Source organism: Barbatula barbatula, assembly GCF_947034865.1.
Source record: "Barbatula barbatula genome assembly, chromosome: 22".
Lineage (NCBI taxonomy): Eukaryota > Metazoa > Chordata > Actinopteri > Cypriniformes > Nemacheilidae > Barbatula > Barbatula barbatula.
This window is the reverse complement of record NC_136785.1, coordinates 7,413,030-7,435,726: the sequence shown is the minus strand read 5'-3', so window position 1 is coordinate 7,435,726 and position 22,697 is coordinate 7,413,030. Positions and strand designations below refer to the sequence as shown.

General features: G+C 38.4%; 5 protein-coding genes across 7 annotated transcripts; 3 read left to right on the top strand and 2 right to left on the bottom strand.

Annotated features, from left to right (window-relative positions):
- Nucleotides 1-1,797: 1,797 nt before the first annotated feature.
- Nucleotides 1,798-3,054, bottom strand: htr1ab (5-hydroxytryptamine (serotonin) receptor 1A b; the record flags this gene model as incomplete). Its single annotated transcript, XM_079485894.1, has 1 exon — nt 1,798-3,054. The coding sequence occupies exon 1, from the start codon at nt 3,037-3,039 to the stop codon at nt 1,798-1,800; it is 1,242 nt and encodes a 413-aa protein (XP_079342020.1). The 5' UTR covers nt 3,040-3,054.
- Nucleotides 3,055-3,728: 674 nt separating this feature from the next.
- On the top strand, nt 3,729-7,350 carry rnf180b (ring finger protein 180b). The gene is made up of 7 exons (XM_079486948.1): nt 3,729-3,853; nt 4,270-4,368; nt 4,628-4,720; nt 4,866-5,567; nt 6,033-6,237; nt 6,355-6,480; nt 6,569-7,350. The coding sequence occupies exons 1-7, from the start codon at nt 3,830-3,832 to the stop codon at nt 6,754-6,756; spliced, it is 1,437 nt and encodes a 478-aa protein (XP_079343074.1). The 5' UTR covers nt 3,729-3,829; the 3' UTR covers nt 6,757-7,350.
- Nucleotides 7,351-7,375: 25 nt separating this feature from the next.
- On the top strand, nt 7,376-10,074 carry rgs7bpb (regulator of G protein signaling 7 binding protein b). The gene is made up of 6 exons (XM_079486949.1): nt 7,376-7,712; nt 8,275-8,441; nt 8,534-8,664; nt 8,898-9,042; nt 9,135-9,205; nt 9,306-10,074. The coding sequence occupies exons 1-6, from the start codon at nt 7,563-7,565 to the stop codon at nt 9,395-9,397; spliced, it is 756 nt and encodes a 251-aa protein (XP_079343075.1). The 5' UTR covers nt 7,376-7,562; the 3' UTR covers nt 9,398-10,074.
- Nucleotides 10,075-10,342: 268 nt separating this feature from the next.
- c6.2 (complement component 6, duplicate 2) lies at nt 10,343-16,709 on the top strand. The gene is made up of 18 exons (XM_079486904.1): nt 10,343-10,504; nt 10,943-11,115; nt 11,767-11,902; nt 11,968-12,112; nt 12,231-12,375; nt 12,450-12,588; nt 12,689-12,892; nt 13,001-13,241; nt 13,366-13,488; nt 13,610-13,776; nt 14,185-14,410; nt 14,638-14,806; nt 14,887-15,004; nt 15,182-15,314; nt 15,406-15,600; nt 15,753-15,840; nt 15,988-16,229; nt 16,352-16,709. Exons 2-18 carry the CDS (start codon nt 10,970-10,972, stop codon nt 16,531-16,533), a joined length of 2,799 nt encoding a protein of 932 aa, XP_079343030.1. The 5' UTR covers nt 10,343-10,504; nt 10,943-10,969; the 3' UTR covers nt 16,534-16,709.
- Nucleotides 16,703-22,386, bottom strand: LOC306911496 (complement component C7-like). 3 transcript variants are annotated; one of them, XM_079486905.1, is made up of 18 exons: nt 22,333-22,386; nt 22,190-22,251; nt 22,032-22,107; nt 21,807-21,948; nt 21,559-21,694; nt 21,312-21,450; nt 21,058-21,192; nt 20,693-20,936; nt 19,979-20,092; nt 19,717-19,883; nt 19,323-19,551; nt 18,690-18,861; nt 18,528-18,615; nt 18,080-18,212; nt 17,766-17,954; nt 17,576-17,669; nt 17,308-17,489; nt 16,703-17,224 (listed from the first exon to the last, which is right to left on the bottom strand). In XM_079486905.1, the coding sequence occupies exons 1-18, from the start codon at nt 22,336-22,338 to the stop codon at nt 17,055-17,057; spliced, it is 2,478 nt and encodes an 825-aa protein (XP_079343031.1). In that variant the 5' UTR covers nt 22,339-22,386; the 3' UTR covers nt 16,703-17,054. The 3 variants fall into 3 exon arrangements, with proteins under 3 accessions (XP_079343031.1, XP_079343033.1, XP_079343032.1); XM_079486907.1 differs by having other exon boundaries at nt 17,308-17,450; XM_079486906.1 differs by having other exon boundaries at nt 22,068-22,107; nt 22,333-22,377.
- Between the last annotated feature and the right edge of the window lie 311 nt (nt 22,387-22,697).

Sequence of the window (22,697 nt, the reverse complement as noted above, 5' to 3'; positions counted from 1 at the left end):
GAGTGCTGCATTATTCCTGGTTTGAATTACTGAAAAATAACCAGGGCTCACTGAATGGCAAACACCCAAATGTGAAATTTCACCTGAACACAAACTGTAACCATAAAAATGATTTTACAACCAACTTAGATTTGGAATGTATACCTCTCCAAGTTGTACGAACATTTATTTGTTATTTAAACTCAAGCTGCCTCTTCTGTGCTTGTCAGCAAGCAATTATGACACATGACTATAACCCAAACTAGACAAGACAATTATCAATCTTGACAATGTTTGTTGTTGTCAATGTTTGTTGAGGGAACAACAATGGTTTCTCTGCAGGGTTCTGGAGATTTGTCATCGGTAATAAATAGCTGTGGATCCTCAGGTTGCTAAACCATGCCAGCTGTAGGTGGGCACGTGGGCCCTGTGTATTGTCCCAGGCCTTTGATCAGATAATTGCCCCTCAGACCAGAGTTTGAAACATCTGAGTGTCGCTATGGTGACCAGAATCACTGTGTCTCCTCTGTTGAGTGGCTTTTAGAGATTCAAACACAACTGGACTGCAGGGCTGCTGGAGCAACTTTTCAATACAAGGCACCAGTCGTACAATCCTTTTTAACAATTATCCAGTTGATTGGTTGCTTCAATAAAACACTGAAGATTTTGAATATAAATGCATCACGTAGGATTCGCATGATTATTCTTCTATAAATGAGATGACTAAAATAAAAGACAATACACTAGAGTGCATATTGTTAGTAAAAGTAAAATAACATAACATACTTTAAAAAAATGTCACAACTTATATCCTAATTCATCTAGATTTGACTTCATCTAGAGACTTTTCTAATGATGTTCTTCAGTATTCAATAACTTAATCAAAATACTACATTATAAATCAACAATGGTATATCAGGTTTTCAATTAATCATTAGTACATTCTTTGCTATGTCAAAGCCTAGGTATTTGTAATACATATATAAAGAGATTTCCGTCTCGAAAACATAACAAAAAAGAGGATCTTCATGCTCTGAAAACCGTCTTCATTTCTTTTTTGTATCCATTGTTAAAACGGGGGTTTCAGTGTATTCCTCCGGAATTAAAGTGCAAAAGGAATGGCTTTTAGAGTGCTTGAGAGGAACAGTATAAAGAGACACATTTAAAGTCACACATTTACAAATATATATACCTGGCTCTTATGAATGAATAAGAGAAGCTGGCGTATTTATGCGAACATTCAAATAACACATTTACGGTATGCATCAATTTGCACTTGAATAAAACTGGAATCCCACAGGCTACTTTGATGGGCTATTTGAAATCCTTAAAATGTTAAATGTTGTTGAATATCATCTTAAAAATAGCTGAAATCTCTGTTTATATTAAACGCAATACTAAGATATGAATATGCCTCCATCCAATAAGTCAATACCATGCAGCTGAAGAAATCTCTATTTGTGGCAACTTTAAATTGCACATATTGCATTACATCACATTCCCATTTGACCTCCATTTTTATTTACTATTAAATAATGTAACATGTCTAAACAAGAAGGCGGACACTGAGAAAATTGTTTGTGGAACCTTTTTATTTAACACATCCATTTATGACACAAGACATGTTTTCTGTACACATTATGTAAACCTGATATGACAAAATCAATGGTACATACATCTGATAAAATAAGAGGAAGAAGTTTCTAAAGAAGTTTCCATTCCTGTGAAAACATATCGAAACAACATTATTATTTTTCTGGTTAAATGCATGTTACAAATGACACTTATACGGTTAAAAAAGCCAAACCAATCGCACGTTCATGGCCTGCAAAAATGGCATTTAATGATTTTCTTGAACGCACTCTGAAAGTCTTTGTTGAAGTATGCGTAAATGATGGGATTCAATAGGGAGTTTGAATAGCCAAGCCAATTAATGACGTCTATGAGCCACAAAGGCATATCACAGGATGGACAAAAAGGCATCACCAGCGCTTTGATGAAGAATGGCAGCCAGCACAGAATAAAAGTGCCCATTATAATGCCCAGAGTCTTTACTGTCTTGCGCTCCCGTGCCATGGCGAGTTTTCTCTTCGCCTCGGTGTTCTTTTCATGTTTGTTTTCAAACAGAGGGACAGAGTTAGGAGTATTGGGTAGAGGAAGGTTGTTTTTTGAATTGCTGTGCACCTCAATGATCTCCAGAGACTCGCCGTCCTCCGCGTGTTTGACTGCGCCGTTTATGCACGCAGGCGGCTTGGGTTCGACCGCGCTTTTCCAGTTTTTCCCCAGCTCCCCGTTTGCTCTTTTAAAAAGCGCAGGTGACACTGTCAAACATTTCACCCTCTTTTTTTCTGTTTTTCGCACTGTTTTGCGAATGCGAAATCTTGCCGCTTTAAATATACGTCCATATAAGACCAGCATGAGAATCAGAGGTATGTAAAACGCGCAAAAGGTAGAATAAATAGTATACCATGGGTCATAGCTGATCATACATGCTTCAGGATTCGCCATATCTTCAGCTTTACTCTTAGGCTGTGATTTCATGATCAACATGGGTGGAATCGATATGGAAAAGCCGACCAGCCAGGTAACGGTGATGAGGAGAGCCGCGCGTTTTAATGTCCTTTTCTTCATGTAGTCTATTGGGTCGGTGATAGCCCAGTATCTATCCAAAGCTATAGCGCACAGGTGCAGAATGGAGGATGTGCAGCACAAAATGTCTAATGAAATGAAAATATCACAAGTTACCTGTCCAAGTGTCCACTTGTCTAAAACTTGGTAAAGAGCCGCCATTGGCAACACTAGCACCGACACCATCAGGTCCGTGACCGCAAGTGATCCGATCAGGTAGTTTGCCACATTTTGGAGCGATCTCTCCAAAGCAATAGCCGCTACAACGCACGCGTTTCCAAATATGGAGCACAGAATGAGCGCACAGATCAGCACAGATGTTGAGATCTGATAACTTAGAGGAACCTTTACAGGTAAAGTAACATTAACGATTTGGTGATCTATGCCACTGTCGTTTAGAAATAAGGTAAATGTTTCGTTAGTTTCTTCCATGTCGCGGTAAAGCGTAAAATTCACAAAAACCTTGAGAGGAGCCTCAGTAAGCATCATTACTCCATTCAGCGGAGCTGATACATTTGAATACGATGATTCCCACCATCAACATTGTTACTGAGGATTTGTGACGACGAGGCGGGTCCATTTATATCAGCAGAGACGTCAGTTACCTACGCAGGTGGGCTTTGCACAGAATATGCAGACTTTTTTCTAGTGTTTTCACCAGGAACGCGTCTCATCATTTCCAACGTGTACTGTAACAGGGTGGAATTATAAAATCTCAACTAACATTTAAACAAGCGTCAGAACAAGTACAACTTTCCAAAAACGGTTCAAATCCCCTGAATGTTTCAGGGGAGGGTCTGCTTAAGTGAACATTTCTTTAAATATGAAACTTTTCTTTACGATATGAACTGGCTCAGCCCCGCAGCAGCGACTCCACGCAGAAAACGCATTGATGCTGCCACCTACTGAAGCCCTTCTGCTGCTGAGACATTACATCTCGACCACGTACTTTTCTTAAACCAAAATCTCTCAAGCGCATTACAAACGAGAATAATATTTAGAAATGGTTTTCTATGCTCACTGCATGATTTGTATGTGGTATGTGAGAGTTTAATGTAAGAACGATCGAGCGATTTATGCGTAAACGCACAGTGACCTGAAACGTAAGGTTTTTGTCCCTCGGCTGCCCCCGTAGTAGATGGCGGATGAACCTATAGTAGTAGCAATTAATCTGTTGTTTTTAGCCGTTTAGCTAAACAGACAAGTATCTAAAGTCGCCACGATGGAAGTGGCTGCTTCCTTCACGGTAGGACATACTTTCGAATGTGCATGTATTTAAGCATTTAACTGATACGTCAAACGGGGAAGTATTTGGATATTTGCAATATTGCTAGCAAAGAAAGAAACTAACCGGTGCAAATTATTTCCTGCAATGTTAACATCACGAGTCAAGTTTTTTGGAAATAAATTGTATACAATATTATCACAGATATTTTTATATTGTTTGTGATGGTAATCTGTGAATTTACCATTTTTAAGGTAAGACCCGTGTGTAGAAAAGTATTAAGTGATACATTTTTGGCAACAAAAGTCATGTAAATAACAGTCAAAATAACCAATATAATAATATATACAGGTAATATGTGGTACTATTTCATCTACGGATTTGTGTACGAATACAAAGGGAAAGTAAAATTAATGGCGTACTAACATTTCTAACAGGCTAAAGAAAAGAATTTATCAGAAACACCGGAAGATCCAACAAACCTCCGCTGTAAAAAATGCCGCAGGTGTCTCATAGACTCGACAGGCCTTCTTAAGGTGGGTGAATGCTGATGTTTTTTAAAGACAGACGAATGTGTTCATTGCTTCCGCATAAAGTGGAGACTCTGCATCCTAACACTAGTTTCTAAAATGCTTTTTTGGATAACATAGATAATAGATTATCTTAATAGATTTATTTAGATATTTGTTCTCGGTGGTTTCATAATGTATATTTTAAATCAGTAAAGGGGTTGTATTTGCATGCGCATTTAATACAACTCTAATCCTATGACATTTGTTTTTTGTATGACTACAGATAGTGACATCTGGGGAGGCTGCAGCCATGTGCAGCGTGTGGCATTTGAATGTTGACACGTTGCCAGACTGGATTCTGGCAAGAATTAATCAGGTTTTGTGTTTTTATATCTTGATTATCAATATGCTAATGTTAGACAAATGCATTTATTATTGCAATATACCTGCATTTGAATGTATCTGCATCATTGACATTTAAGGATCTATGCCACTTAAAATTTACAGTACATTCTCCACAGGTGCATTGGACAGTGGGGAAAATAAACTGCCAGTACTGTGGAGCTCGCTTGGGAGGTTTCAATTTTATGAATTGCTCCATATGCACCTGTGGACACGATATAGCCGTGCATCTTAGTAAGAGTCGTGTTGATCAGGATTTTAAACCTCATGTTCTCTTGACCAGACCAGTTAGATCAAGAGGTCCTACTGAGAGAAGGGTGGATAGGGTAGCGTCTTCCCCACAGACAATAGATTCAGTGACTGAACTACAGAGTACACAAATGCAGTCCAGTTTGTTAGACACCACACCCTCTTCATCAACCTTCAGCTCCTCTTGTGCTGTGCTTCCTGCAGTCACCACTGTTGATCAAACTGAACTTGAAATTTCGTCCAGTGAAGACCCACACATAGTCAGAACTGTTGAAGTGGGCACAGAGGGGATTTTACTCTCTGAATCAATACACCCAACACAGCTATCTAATTATCTGGAAATCTTAGAGGAACATCATGTGGATTCTGCTTCCCAGAGAAGAGCCTCTCCAGACACAGAAGGGGATCCAGAAGATGTTAGACCTGTAGAGATAGAGGAGGCGTCAAGAAATGTGTTTCCCATCCCACAACCAAAGCTCTCCAAGAGAGAGAAGAATCGCCTGAAAAGCTTGAGAAGGAAGCAGAGAAAGAAAGCGCACTGGATTCAAAAGCAACAGCAGGCAAGAGATCTGGTGAGATTGCCTGAATAAATATTGATATTAAATGTATTTCTGTTATACAATTACACTAATTTTCTTTTAATACAAGTGCACTACTTTTCCTCAAATTACTAGTCTGTTCATTTTGTTTTTATTCTTTGCTGGAGAGAATAGGAATTTAAAAGATATTCTCTATTCTGATTGGAGAACCCCCTGCTATCTAGTTTGTTTAATGTATGAGGTGGCAGACAAGAAATGAATGTGGGATATTAGAAGTCCGGGCGTGAAGCCAAAAATAGATCCGTGGATCAGGCAGGCATAAATCCACATCATGGGCAGCTGTAAAATCCTGAGGCTCTTAATAAGCCATCCACAGTAGCACATGGCTCCTGCAGCAGATGTCATTTTATTGGAGGTGTTTTAAATTCTGTTTTCACTCCAGTTGATTTCTAAATCATCAAGAATTATTTGTACGTTTTGTTACTTCATGCTCTAAAGGGAGACATTACCAGCAGTGATGAGGAGGAGAAGGAGGGATACACATGTGCTGTGTGTTTAGAAGTGTATTTCAACCCCTACAAGTGCCATCCTTGCAGTCACGTGTTCTGTGAGCCTTGTTTGAGAACACTGGCTAAAAATCGGCCAAGCAACACACCCTGCCCCCTCTGCAGAACCCTCATATCTCAAGTGCTGTTTCAGAAAGGTGAGTGGAACAAACCGCATATATATTCCATATCAATACATATTCTATTCTTTGTAAACGAAAATGAATATCTTCTCCCAATACGCTTTCATTTACCTGATCAACTTGTCATTTCAGAGCTCAATCTAACTACCAAGGCTTGCTTCCCAAAGGTGTATTGGTCAAGACATGAGACCTTCCAAAAGACCAACTATTCCAAATGGCCCCTGCCCAACTGTCCAAAGCGTTTTCGCATTTTTTGGGGTTTGTACATTTGTGAAAAACATATCTTAACCTCTCCTAAAACGTAGAAAACATGTTGCATTTGGAAATAAATCTATTGTTATTTTAGGGTTTCAGAGACATGGGGGTCGTGCTAGTCGCTGGCAGTTCCCTCACAGAGCATTTGGACTGAATGTTTTGAGTGACACTTGGGGCTGGCCATTTGATGTTGACTTTATGATCATCTCCATTTACTCTTTGCACTGGGTGCTGGCGTTGATCATCTTCTGTGCACTCTGTTACTTCTTCCTTCTCTGATGCTCTGAGGGCTGGATTTCACTTTGCTGGACGATGAATGTTGTTCATAGTGGACATCTCATCAAGTGCCTCATTCTTTTAGTGCAATGTAGCTTCAAATATGAAACAGCATTATGCCAGTGTTGTGGTGGAGGTCTTACAGGGTCTGTGCAATCTATAGCATTTGAGCTTTTATCTAATATTACTTTTGACTTTTAAACAGTGTTTTAATGCTGTAGATAAAAAAAGCAATACTTTTGGCATCATGCTTAATCTGACACTTTAATGAGTTGACATTGCTTGCTATACCATATTAGTTAGGATACCAGATAAGACCTGTTGCTATTTATTGAATGATATCTGCTACAAAAATATTTGTATCAATCGTTTTATTGTCTTCTTTAACACAGCTTTTGCTGATGTGTCTATTGAGACCAAATTACAGAAATCTTAAAGACTGGTGCTTAAATTAAATCCTATTAAAAATATTACAAACAATAAATATTTAAGCAGAGATTAATTGTTTAGATGCCCATTACAAATTAATGAATGTGCTTGTGTATATATTTTGTATTCCTGGGCATTTGTAATTTTTTTCACGAAAGAATCAGCTGCGTGGCTCCTGCGGCGCTTGGCCCGCACCGCAACAAGGGGTGAAGGTTACTCGGCTGTCGTGGAGATGCAGTGGAAGCGTCGCGGACGCTCGCTCTCATCGCTCTAATCTACGACGGCTGAAAAACGATCCGCATTCAAGGATCGACCTCGCCCTCCCTAACGGACTGTAGAGGTTTAACCTGCTAGGTGGTTTTACCGGTGGTCGCGTATGCATGTGTTCTGCACCGAACGGGCGAAAGAACCGCCCCAGATCCGCAGCCAACATTTTTCACGTCGGCAAGTCCGCGCTGCGGGATCCGGAGCGTCGGGAGAGCACCGAGAGCGCGCGGAGAGCTCAGCGGGCGATGGATGACTGTAGATCGGTATGTGTTCAGTGGAGCGGCCGCGTTATGAATGTTGTCACCTTAAACTTTCACCTGTATTTTTGCCATGACAGGTGCTGTAGTCGAATGCGGATGGTATTTGTGGATTAATGCAATTTTAGTGGCACGCTGGCGTCTTTCACTTAGTTCACAGGTGTGAAGTGACATTTATCCATTTTGAAGACGCATTTGTTCAGTGCATTAAAGATAGACATTTTAATTATGTGTGTGCTTGAGATTCGAGACCGTGATCTTTGCGTTGCCAACAACATGAAGCAACACACTACATATACAAAACATAGCTACTTTCTGAAAAACGCAGCGTCCGTAATATTGAAATAGATGTCTGACATTTTTCAAATCTTGTATTTATAATTTGCGTTTATATGTGTATTATTTAATCTTATGCAACAATTGTCTTACACCCCTTGCAGTCCCAAGTGTTGGCATCTAGACAATGACCGATATACGCGCGCGTACACACACACACACACACACACACACGTGCGTCTTCCAAAAATAGACCGAGGGGTAAACTGGGGAAGATTTGTCTCGTTTTCAGACTGTCCAGGAGTTCAACTCTCTTGTGGCCCTCCATCGAGAGCAGGTCATCTCCATTGGAGAGAATACAATCGACTGTCCTGCTTTAAGGGCGCAGATGCACAAGACTCGCATCAAAGGATGCGCAGTAGCCCAGTCCGCCTATCACAACCTCATCGCAATCTCTGGGTAAGAAAATTGTTTTAGTGGATGATGAGAGGCTGTTGTGACGTGGTGGTTAATTAAAAAACGGAATTTATTTTGTTCTCATCTCATTGTAGGCCAGAGGATGGTGAAATCCACCCGGAAATATGCAGATTATTCATCCAGCTTCAATGCTGCCTGGAGATGTACATTACAGAGATGCTCAAGTCTTTGTGTCTGTTGGGTGTGCTGCAGCTTCATAGGAAAGGTGTTGTGTCAATGACAGCCAGCAGAGGGCAGCAAATTCTTCAAATAAACAGACCTGAGTACATAAAGCCAAAATACTGCATGCAAGAAACGTCTGTCACTGTGGGTGGCAGGGTATTTTACAAAGCAAGATGAGAAATATAAAACGACGGCTCTCCTGTGTGAATTGGATGTTTTAAGGGTGATATTATGACACCGTCTCCTTAATTATAATTAACTCTGTTTTTCACATAGGAAATGACATGTGTCCCGAGCCTAACACGGACTGCAGGGTGGACGAAAGCTCTGATGTACCGATGCTGGAAGATCGATCGTCATCCCCCGTGGACTTTCCACAGGAATCCTGGCTTGTGTATACAGACATTGAAAACATAGAGAGGTAAAGAAAAGAGAGAGCTCTATGGATTGGGAAAGCTATAGGTTGATGTGTTTTATTGATGTGATGAGGTTGATGTGATGACATTTTTTCAGTGATATGCGAGAAATGAGGAACCTACTAAGCAAACTCAGGGAGACAATGCCTTTACCACTGAAAAATCAAGGTGAGTCTAAAAAAGAAAAACATTTTCTTTTTGCGTTTAAGGGACTTTTTAACTGTTCTTGCTTATTTAATTTTTTGTTGGTGCCCTTTTATTTGTATAGATGACAGCAGCCTGCTTAATTTAACTCCTTACCCGCTGGTGAGGCAAAGGAAGGGACGGTTTTCTGGGCTTTGTTGCCTCGTGTCTGGCTGAATCCTCAATACTCTCAAGTATTATTTCCTGATCATTGTTAGTGCTTGTCACTTTCATAGCTCTTGGCATTAGTTCTGCTAATGGACAGTTTTAAAACTGCTTGCATCCCATTGATTCAAAACTCCACTTACGGCCCATTGTTAGTACAATCAGAGTTTTCTTTTGTTTTCTTTTCAGAGTCATTTGTTGTGCAACCATATGATTGTATAGAAATCGAACTGAATGAAATCTTTACATGCACAAATACTAATATCTATCTCCTATCTTTTTTATTTTATACTAATAGAGTAGGAGGATTATATCATATTCTCTTACACGCATTTATTCACTGTGCAATGCTTTTAATTTAGTCTTCCATACAAAGAAAAAGTTGTAAAACAGTTATATTAGTTTTTAAGGGCATATGAGCTATCTGCACTAAAGCCATTTCTGTGTTATGCTAAGCTTGAAACATATGTAACACAATAAGATGAATTCATGTAAATAATACAAATAATGATAAATAAAACATTATTTTAAATATTGTTTTTCTGTTTATATATTCATTACATCATGTTTGAACGAATAATATCACATTATGGGAGAGTTTTCAGAAAGCTGTCCAAAATATACCCATTGAGTTATAGCTCATATCAAGCTGTACATAATTTTTGATGATAATAAAGATATTTGTTTACAATATTGTTTTGTTCATTGCATAATCATTTAGTTTTGCATTGCCTAAAATCAAGACCATTAAAAAGACAGAAATAAAGTAGGGTACATAAAAATATAGAATTTTAACACTTATTTTGCAATGGAGAGAGGCAAAAAGTCTCTGGTGATAAAACGTTCTCTGTATAACCCCTTCTACATTCCAGCGATCTGTTATCAAGGGAGGTCTGGTTGTCATTTTAAAGACTTCCAGCTGTTGGATTTACTGGAAGTTAAGGGGATGGACAAATTGTGGAAGAGAACGAGAACTAGAAAGGAATTCACCCAGCTTTTGTTGAGAGCAACTGACATTTCTTCTGCATTTAAATGTGTACTGATATTGCACACACAAAGACTACAAGTGATCAGGCGTGATTGTGTATTCATGCTTTTGGAAGGGCTTGATATTCACATGTGAGTATAATTTCTGTGGTATTTCTTAAATGTGTGTATTTAGCAGATTTTTTGGGTGGGACCCAATATTCCATTGTTGTAATTGACATTGTTTATTAAAAATCAGATGTTCAGTATAATTGGAAGGAAAAGTGTAGTGAGTTTCAATGGAAACAAGTAGAAAAAGGTAATGTCTTTGTTGTAACTCATATTTATTTTCAGGTTGGAAAAACTCGAGATTACGAATGTGAAAGATCAGAAAAACATAACTAGACAAATTTTTCAGGAAAAATCATTATTTTTATAAAAAAGATCACTAAATTAATGTATTAAGTTACAACAAATTAAAATACCTTAAACATCCATACGTGCAAACTGTATGTATCATATATAAATATAAAAAATCATGATATCAGTGTATAAAAAACAATCGAGTTGTTCATTCTACTTTACTTTAAGCTATTCAGTTCAGACAGTCTATCTTCCATGGATCGTACTAGCATTCCTCTAGTCCTACTCTACACCCTCGCTTCAATCACCGCCATCATGGGGTGTTTCTGTGACCACTACGCATGGAGTCCGTGGACCTACTGCACCAAAACCTGTAACTCTGGAACCCAACAACGCACAAGGTAACCTTAATTAAAGCGGCCATAACTCAAACAGTTTCTGTATATCTCATGTTAATGTTGAGTACTTACAGAATAGTATCGCACCCTTAAAATATCCTTAGAGTCTTTAGTTTGATCACATTTATAAAAGACAGATACAGATTATTTCAGAGAACATGCGACGCGTGTAGGGGGAGGGACATCAGTTTCACTTACCGCGTGCAGTTCGTGTGGTGCAGTTCAGAATCTTTTAGCGCGAAAATCTATTAATTTCAAACGATCTCCAAATCCACCGTTTATATAACATTCATCACCCAAATGCAGTGGACAAACAACACAGCTGAACTTCGCTGAAGTGACTTGTGCGCATGCTCCTTCTCCCGCTCTCCATGGTTGATGTATGGGCATGCTGCAGAAAAGTTGTTACGAAACGATTTTTCATGTTCGAAAAAACATTCCGAAACCTGTACGAATGCTGGGGTAGTTTACCGAGCACAAAAACAACGTCATACGTGCAACTTGTTTTTTTGACAAGTTGAACATTGTTAAGCATGAGAACGGCAGGTTTAACATTGTAAAAAAGTCAGTATGCATGACGCACCCTTGCACCACCCCTTTAACATCATACATCCCCTTGAGATTCACTGGTGACCTGTACATTTGCTGTTGCAGGGCTGCGGAAAGTCATTGTCTTCAGCTGTGTCGGACACAAGAGATCAGAGAATGCAATGTTGAGACTTGTCCAATAAACTGCCAACTGACTGCATTTGGACTCTGGTCTGAGTGCTCACCGTGTGTCGAAAAAATGGTGAGTAAAATACACAAATGAGTACTTTTGATTTATTGCCATAGTGTATTAATTTTGTGATTTAGTTCAGAACTAGGTCTCTTTTGACACCAGCTCAGTTTGGAGGGGTGGACTGTAGTGAATCTCTGGCGGAGGATAGACCTTGTCACTCGTCTAAAAAATGCAGGATAGAGCCTGTAAATTGTAAAGACCAATTCGCTTGCGACAGTGGTAAATACCTTCACAAACTCTCGGAAATTGAAAGAGACATGCTATGATGTTCAGCACATTGAGTGTATTGATTTTTTTAATACATGGTCTACTGTGTTTCTTACCATGCAACCAAAAGGAAGATGTATAAAATCTACTTTGAAGTGTAACAAGCAGAACGACTGTGGTGACAACTCTGATGAGAGGGATTGTGGGGAAATCAAGACAGTGTGTGCAAATGACAGATTTGAACCCATTCCTGGATCCAATCTGATTGGTCATGGGTAAGCACCATATTAAGAACATAATACGTGTATATTACAATACAAAAATGAACACAAGAGTTTATTTTGATTAGGTTTGATGCCATGGCAGAGACGATGAGGGGTGCTGTTCTTGATAGCACATTTATGGGAGAGCATTGCACAATACAAAGACAAAGAGCCAACAGGAAATTGAATCGGGTCCCTGCCAACGTTGAGAAGTTTGACATTAAGGTTGGGCAAAGAATGAAACACAATTCTACAAACTACAAAATGTGCAATGTTTTACATGAATAAAGATTTTTGTTTATAATATTGTTTGATTCAATTCTAGGTTGAAACTATTGAGGACATTAAAGAAAGTGTCATTAAAGCTGAAAAAATCACATTGACTGAACAACCAAAGGCTCGAGCTAATATATTGCAACAGACATTGTTTGCTCATGCCATTATCCCAGTTAGTTTTTTTGGTTTTTATGGTTCAATGAATTCTTACAGTACTTCTTTCAATACGGCATTCAAAGCATCTCAAGAGAAGGCAAGGAACCATTTAATACTTAAAATTATGTTGTATGCTTATAGACCCTGGACACAGTACACTTATTGATATATTTATGTATGTGTTTATTTCTTTAATTGTATGCAGGACTCAGAGTTTTACAGGGTACATAAAGTTGTTGCCGCATCAACATTCAAAACAAAATCCTCTGACCTGTATTTGTCGGATAATTTCCTTCAGAGACTAAGCGATCTGCCATTAGAATACAACTATGCCCTTTACAGACAGATCTTTCAAACATTTGGGACACATTATTTAAGCTCTGGGACATTAGGGGGGAGTTACGACCTCCTTTTCCAATACAATCGAGAAGTACTTAAAACGTATGGTGAGAAAACATTGTTTTTAAAGAAAATAAAGGTTTATGCTCAAAAGGAGCACAAAACTTGATATCTTTACAATTATTAAACATTCAGCAGTTGTACTAAGCTTTTGTCTATTGCAACCTCCAGGACTGACAGAAGAAAAAACAGGCATGTGCTTGAGTCAGGATAACACCCTCTATACCTTTTTTTATAATAGAGAATCAAGCAGTTCCACCTGTGTGACACAGACTGGAAAACAAGAATATAAAGGTAACAACTGTCATACATACAATTTTGTCAATTGATATCAAATTACTCTGAAAATAAAAGGAAGTGATAAAGATAAAGATTTATGTTAAGCTTCCTTTTACCTTTTTTTCATCCTTTCCAGGGTCAATTGTAAAAGCGTCAGAAAAGACTTTTACATCAGTGCATGGAGGTAAAATTGAGTATGCAGAAAAGCTGATATGGGAAAAGGAAAATGTATCACCAAGCAGCACTGCTTACAAGGACTGGATTGAGTCTATAATAGACAATCCACGTATTATAGATTTTGAGGTTAGGAGGATGAGCAAAGATGTGTGCGACCTGAATTTTTTTAATGCTTGTGATAGTGATAGTTCACCCCAAATAAATCTGTTGACATTTTAATACCTGTATGACGTTCTTCCTCAGAACACAAAAGAAGATATTTTGAAGAATGTTGATAACTGGGCCCCATTCACTTGCATTTGTTTTGCCAGTGCTGTTCGCAGCTTTCTTTAAAATATGCTTTTTTTGTTTTCTGTGGAAGAAAGAAAGTCGTAAAGGTTTGAAATGACAAGAAGGTGAGTAAATGATGACAGAATTGTTGTTTTTGGGTCTTTATATCATCTAAGGCCCCTTTCACTGTAAGGGTATTTAATACCCCATTATTTAAAATGTGTTAAATATAATTTAATAATGATTTGTTTATATCTTGACCAGCTGTTGCCTTTATTGAATCTGGTGCGCGGCATACCTTGTGCTAAGACAAAGAGATTGCATCTTCATAGGGCACTGAAGGAGTATGTGACTGAATTTGACTCCTGCAAGTGTGACCCCTGCCCTAACAATGCACGGCCAGCTCTCTCTGGTACAGAGTGCATTTGCATTTGCCAGACCGGGACCTACGGAGCAAACTGCGAGAAACGAGCCCTGGACTACAAAAAAGGTTCACATGCATATTTATGTCATCATTACGGTGGTGACCTATAATTGTACCCCAGTATACTGGTATCCAGTCACTGTTGAACCTCCAAATATTGAAATATAGACAGAAATCTGCCATTTGTCAGGAGTGGTCAAAGGTCAACAATCGGCATTGATTAGATGGCATGGAGTGACATTGTGTTTTGTTTTGGTGTATTTCTATACATTCCCTGTCTCTTTACTCCTCAGAGGCAGTTGATGGCAGATGGACATGCTGGACTCCCTGGAGTCTCTGTGACGCCACCTTAAAGAGACATCGTACACGTACCTGTACCAACCCTGAACCTCAGCGAGGAGGAAAACCCTGCCAAGGCTCTGAAAAACAGGTGGAGGAGTGTACCATCTCTATTTTCCAAAAGTAAGGGCCTGCCCTAGCTTTACACTTTTATATATGTGCTTTGGCATATGTATGCTGGTTATATGTGTTTTCTATCACAGGCAAGATGTGTGTATGAATGATGATGAATTTGTGAATGAAGGCGACAGCGAGAGCAAGTTGCCCCCTGGAGTCTCTGGGTGTCCAAAACCCAAAGCACCTGCCAACAGCCTCCTGAGGGTGAGGAGACACAAGAGTTTCCTTCTCTACTGTTCACAAAATACTTAATTTAAAAATATAATAATACATGATACTTAAAAAAAACTTTGAGAGACTTCACATGGGTATTTGGTGAAAACCTTTCAAGGTTGACATTTGCATAGAATTGTCCTTTTATATTCCTCTCTCTATTTTCAGATTAACAAACGCGTATACGATTATGGAGATCATGAGGAGTTTGTTTGCTTCACTGGTTTTAAGTTGGATGGATACCAGCTTATTCATTGTCTCCAAGATGGTTCCTGGGAGAAACCAAATGGAAGGTGCATTAGTAAGTCATAGAATTATATTATAAAAAGACATTGTGCATGAACTAAACCTGATGTTTTTCATTGACATTTTCACCTTTTCTGTGATTCAAGAATACGTTTGCCCGAAACCCACAGTGCCTGGTGGCATGGATCTGACCCCAGACCATCCAGAGTATAAAGTGGGCAGTGTTTTTATGCTCTCATGTTCAGAGAGTGGTATGAGTCCTTCGGGTCCACAGTATTACACTTGTGGAAACAGTCTTACCTGGGAACCAAGCCTTACAGAGGACATACACTGCAAGATTGGTACCATCACCAAATCAATTATTTTAATTTTTGAGAGCTTCTTCTATTTGTACGGCCTTTTGCAAATTATACTTTTGTAGAAGTAACATTTAGCCATTTGTACTTGATGTAAACATGAGTAAGTGAAAAATATATGTTTTTGATTTGCACAGATAAGCCTTTTGTGCCAGACAGAAACTGTAAGCCTGGAGAGATTCATGATGGCACTTCATGTATCTGCATGTCCAAAGAATACTGCGGGTATAAATATAGCTATATCTGTTTGGACACTTTCAAATTCATGTTTGTAGCATCAAATTTTGGTTAATCATTGTTATTTGCATGTAGTTATTTTGCAGTCTGTTGGGAATCTTAACACATTGTGTTCCTTTTGTGAATGTACTTCAGAAATTACAGGGCAGACTTGTGCATTTTTGACGCTTCGAAAGAAGTTGCCATTATGATGTCCTCCTGTGTTTTTCACGCTGGCCGTTGTCATGGAGAGCCATTATACTTTATAAATAATGGGCCGTGCAAAACTGACGCACTCATCCTGGAATGGACCAAATTCAGGGCCAGTGTTGCTGAGAAGAGCTCAGTTCAGAAGTCCTGTGGAGCAGACACCTGTTACGAGTGGGAGACTTGTTCAGGTATAGATTTTATTCTGAATAAACTATGTCTTTATGTGAGAATTAATGAGTATACATTTAGTTTAAGCATTTTTATTATCGAAGTAACATGTGGCACATTTTATCTTCGTCTTTTTTCTTAGTGTCAAATACGTGTGAGTGCAAACTTCCGAAAGATTGCTCAAGGGATGGAAAACATGTCTACTGCCTGAAACTCCTGAGGACACAGAGCACACGCAGCATGAATTTATGTTTCATGGCTGCTATGAAGTGCAACAAGATGGAATTTGAGATTCTAAATGAAGGTCCTTGCCCGAGTTCTTAACTGTTAAACCTTTTGGACAATTTAATAAAATCAAAATGCTAACAGAATGCTAAATGATTTATATAGATAACTTAATATTGTTTTTAATCACTCACAGCATGCTATACAGTTGTTTTATTCTTTATATACTAATGTTTTATTACTGTAGAAAAGCACAATAAAAAAGTATCAGACTATCACGTGTCCTTGTATTTAAATTTACTTTCTTAAGGGTTAGCTGTATTTATTTTTAATAAAATAATTGTTATGCCAAAATAACAAAACCAGTTTATTTCCCCAAAAAGCAATGCTATCAACACACTGCTGTTTGTTTAGTGACACTTTAGCTGTAGTACAATATAGTATCAGCTATAAAAGTTAAAGTTATCACAATGTAAGAACCACTATAAATATTATTTAAATCTCAATATTTTAATAGAAAATGCTAAGAATATGACATCATTATAGTACATATTGTATTACAACACGTACATGTATTGCTTACAATAAACCCATCATATAGCACTAATGATGAAAAGATTTTATGTCTGACAGTGTCCAATGTTAAAGACAGTGATCTGTTTCCCTCTGCACCTCCAAGCTCCCGCCTCACACTCTGAGATCATCTCGGCAACCCCGCCCATTAGAGAGACACACAGGTGGGTGGAGTCATCAACACAATCCTCTGGATCTTTACATTTACATTTTAGGCCTGGAGACACATAGAGTTTAAGAAAATAAAGATCATGTATTATCATAGTTTAAAAGAACTATCAATGTTTTAAAGAGGCATACCGTCACATGTTTCCCATTCATTGCAGTCCTGACAGGATGCGAATGTGGTTTCTGGCCAACTGCATGTGCTGTCTGGTAGCAGAGAGACCTTTTGTCCCAGACACTCCAAAGCGCCAAGATGGCAGACACTCATTCTGTGTACCCTACCAGGACGTATAGAGGCACAAACTTGGAAGGATGCTCTGGTGGACATAATATAGTAATTTGACAATTACAAAACAATTGGGCTTATTATTTATATATCCAGCATCTGAACTATTCAACTTACTTGCATTCATATGGCATTTTGCAAACACACTGAACCATTCCAGGTTTTTCCCATGGTTTGCAGATTAGACTCGATTGGGTGGGCACAGTGGGCACTTATGGGAAATAAAAAGCAACAACAAAACAAATAAGAAATGTTTCCAAACCAAGTGCCCGATTGATGTTGTGTAATACAAGAATTTATTCTTTACCTGGTCTGCATCTGATACTCTCAGGTGAAGGATACCAGCGGAGGCCAAGGCGGCACAGAACTTCAGCTTCCCCTTCTCGCTGCATTCCAGGTGGGCATGACAGGGATACACTCTCCCCAATCAGAAACGTTTGTTTTGAGGGTGTGACAATGACATTACTCAGAACGGGTGGAGGGTCACAGGCAGATTCTGAATAAACATACAGAAGAATAGATATGCAAAATGACCTATTGTAAGTATGTAACCTCTACTGTTGCAGGGAGACATCACTTAGATTTTCTTCAGCAAATGTTAAATACAGTTTCGTTAATTACTTTTGCACTCCATTGAAAACATTTTCCAGGATAGGTTTTCTGTACACTCTGCGATCGGATCCCCAAGATGATCATATCCATCTGTACAAGTGTACTCAATCTTAGAGCCCACCGGATAAATGTCTTTAGGATCCTGAACACAGATGAGTTTAAGGATAGTCATTCCCAAATTAAATTATTTTCATCATTAAATGCTTTTCATCATACTTTTTCTGTATCACTTATTTTCTCCTGCAGAACACACACTATTTTAAAGAATGTTGGTAACCAAACAACACCATTGACTTATATTGTATGGACAAATTTTTTTTTCTCATAATATCCCTTTAAAGTGTAGTATGTCTACCTAAAAGGTATGTTTTTAGGTGGTGACATTTTGTGACATTTTTAAGGGTTAGTCCCATTAGTCACATCACAGTGTGAATACCATAACTAGGCAGATACTAACCAAAACAAATCCATTTTTCAAAGGAGGTGGAGTTGTACATGACTTCACTGGTGTCACAGATGAATCAAAGCAGTGGGGCTCCATCATTCTAGAATATAAAGCATGACATTTCGTTAGGTCTAATTTTTAAAATGAAAAAATGCAGAAATTGTTTATCCTTACTTTAGATATTGTAGATCAGGGTTTTCACAGCCTTTGTGCTCTGTGCTCTCCCCCATGCAATGTCTGCCTCCATTTCTTGGAGCAGGATTATTACACAAACGAGTCCTCGACCTCTGACCCTGAGAGCAGCTACTCCAAGCAGACCAGCAACTCCAGCCACCTTCAACCACTCCTATAAAAACCATTACCCATTTACTTAAAAATAAAACTACTATCATAATTCATTCATACTTATGTCATTCAAAATCTTCATTTGAATTCTTCTGTGGAACACAAAATAATATATTTTGAGAAATGGGGTTTTGTGTCTATGCAATGGATGCAACAAATAAAACACAAGTATAGTATGCAATGCAAGTCGCTTTGGACAAAAGGGTCTGCCAAATGCATACATGTAAAATGTAAATATAAAGTCAATGGGAACGAATGTTTGATTACCAGCGATTTTCAAAATATCGTATGTGTAAGAAAGGAAAAAGTCATGTAATGACATGACGGTGAGAAAATGATAAAATCATTTTTATTTTTGAGTGAACTATCCCTTTTAGCACAAAATGATGTGCACATTAAGTCAACGTAGTCAAGTAACTGTTTATATGCTCAACATAATGAAATTAGCTGTGGATCTCATACCTGGTTGTTCCCCAATTACATGGCCGTTCTGACAGGCATTTCCACTGGTGCCCGGCTTACACACACAGGTGCACTGGCCTTCAGTGAGCACAGGCATGCCGTTGTTGTGACACGGTCTGCAGTGGCATGGACTCTGCTCCTCCAGATAGGCTTCTAGTGCCCTTTTCAGTTGAAGTTTCTTCAAGCCAGCACATGGCACTTCCTTCACCAGTTCATAAAGTGGTCGCAACTAGGTTTACAATATGTTACCATATTGTAAATATTGTAATTCATATTTGTTTTAAAATAAATTGTCAAATGATTTTCCAGATAAAACTGTACAGTATTTTACATTTAAAAGTGCATTCAAGCTAAACATCAGTAGATGTTCCTGGATATTAAACTATTCACATACCTTCTGTTTTGTCACTTTAGGGAATTCCTTCACTGAACCTGCCCATTTGGAATACATCTGCTTGTTTTTTTCAGGATTCTCCAAATCTACGTGACTAAGACCAGCAATGTATGCAGTATGTCCTCCGATAATGTCTGTTTTTAGTGCCATCTGATGATTGCTGTTTTCTGTAAAACAATTAGAAAGATATGAAGCAACATTGTAAAGCAAATCGTATAAAATGTACATTTAGTGTCATTTAGTGCTTATAATTTGGACAAACCTTTGAAATTCTGAATTGTTTCCATCAGTTTCACACACTTGGTTGTTCTCTTCTTGTAGAAGAGGCGTCGCTTCACGCGTGTTATACACTGGTGGAAATTAATATCTGTTCTACCTGTATTAAAATAAAATAACCTTATAGAGAGTGTTGATCCTAAAATGTAAAAGCTTTCATCATTTACTCATATTTCATATCATTCTAAATCTGTATGACTTTCTGTCTTGAGGAGAACCCAAAGGAAGATCTTTTGAAGACGTTGGAAACCAAACAACTTTGATTTCTATTTGGACACAAAATCACTGACACGTTTCTCAAAATATCTTCTTTTGTGTGCCCAGTAGAAAACATATACCATCGCTGTGTTTCCAAAACCTCAGATGGCCAAATTCACTCTTTTTCAGGAAATGGAAAAAACACTGTACGTTTCAAACGATTAAATACTGTGTTATCAAAGTTGACAAGCAATTTTTTATGCCTTTTTATTGGTTAGATATTTGCTAAAGCCAGTGACAAACATAAAGGGTGCCTAATAAGAATGAATTATGGCAAAAAATTATAATAATGAAATGTGGAGATACAAGGTTTCAGAAGGACAACAGCCATTTTTGAGGGTGAGACGAGGGAGAATAAATAATGATTTTGGGCAAACTATCCCCTTAAGCAAAAGAAAGTGTTACCTTACATGTTAACGTGAATAAGGACGTTGATACATACTCATCTCCTTCATTAAATTTGCATCCAACTCCAGCAAGGCCAGATACTGGCCACCTAGTGTTCCTTCTTCCATGTAGTGTGTACCATAGCGCTGTAGAATTGATCGGTAGATTGCAGGGTCGTATGTGCTTGGCAGGGATGAAAGATCCTTCCAGAAATCTTCAGATAGAGGCAGATACTGAGGAGCATTGTTCTGGAACTGAGCCACCTCTACATCATTCTTAATGATCAGCAGGTGATATGCCTTTAAAACAGAACGTACAGATTTTCAGATGTAATATTATCTATTTTTCATAACATTTCTGCAATTTTTCTTATGATTTGGTGTATTGTTTTCATCTGAAAGACACAGACTTGTACCTTACCTTATCCTGCTTGAGTTCATCATGAAAGGTTTTATGGTCGTGGCCTCCCCTAATTTTCTTTTTATCCTCTTGGTGCCTCATGTACGACCAGGAGCTGTCATAATACTCATCACTGAAATCATTTTCAACACTGACCTGAAAGGAAGGGTTAGATAGATTATGCTAGATAGTGCTAGACATTGTTAGTTTGGCCAAACAAAATAATATTATAGCTGTTATTTAATATAGGCATGGGCCTAAAATCTTGTATTTACCTGAAAGGTATATCTCAGTAGACTCCGTGGAAGCCTGTAGAAATCGCTGTGGTCTCCACTGAACACTTTTCTGCACAGGCCACCGAAGCTACGGGTGTTGATGACCCTAGCTTTCAGCTCACCAGTCAACACGTCAAACCTTGAAAGCCAAATAACCCATCATCATGAGGGTGAGTAAATTATGACAGACATTTTCGTTTTGCTTAAATGTGACTATTTTAAAATAGCTTTAGATAATTTTTTCTACCCTTTTCCTGTGAGGTCAGAGTTGGGCGGCAACTTTTGCTCATTGCACACTATAGAGCCACTGCATCTCTGTTCATCTAAACCATCCTCACAGTCATGATCCCCATTGCACACCAGAGATTTACTGATGCATTGACCTACAAAAGACTGTTTAAAACTCTTTGAGCTGACAAAATGGACATTTTTATAATTTTATAGTCACATGATAACCGTTGTTTTTCAATTCAATGTCATGATGATGATATATACCAGATGTACAACGAAACCTGTTTTCACATCCGGCCTGTAAAGGACAGCTTTTCTTTGGAATGCAGATTTGTCTCTGGATGGCGTCCCCTGTACAAGAACTCCCACCGAACTGAGGAAATGTCTCTATGTGACGTATTTGAACCTGAGTGAGAAAAAACCCCACATGGGAGTAAACATTCAGTTATGATAGCTATACATCAGTATCGATTTAGATATCGCTTAAACCTGTGTTTTGGTACAGCCGTCACATTCTGACCAGACCTCGTAAGGTCCCCACTTGCAGTTTACTGGCTGTTCACACCTTGCATAGAAATAAATACACAAAAAAAAGATATGAATTTATTTGTTTAGAATGTAGTTTCAATTAAGCACTAAGCACTTACCAGCTATAAGGCAGAACCATAAGCAGAACCAATAGACAGGACCGAGCAACAGCTGGACACATCTGAAAACATAATTTTTATGTACCATTTTTCTATTTCCTCTATAAAGTCGTTCAGTTTGTATTTCTAGCCTGTAGAGTTACCTTCATGTTGTAGATAGGCTTTACAGGTTTTGTGCTTTGTATAGTGAGGGTCCGGCTCATATAGTCCGGCTCTTGCAGAGATAATGACATCAGTAATTTGTCACAGACAGGAATTTCCATCATGGCTCAATGCTATTATCTGCTACTGGACATTCAGTGCGGGCTGTTTGCCAACTTTTGTTGGGGGTTTATTCTCTCACATTTCACTACCTGAGTTGTAGTCAGCTTGTAACCAACAGTGTGTACTTTTTTTGCTGCTGTAATAAAATGAGGATTGTGAAAGTGTTTTGTAAAACCCAGCAGAACACACAGATCTCTGTCTTTGGAGAGTTGTGCAATATTTGTTGTTCAGCTTCATGACTCAT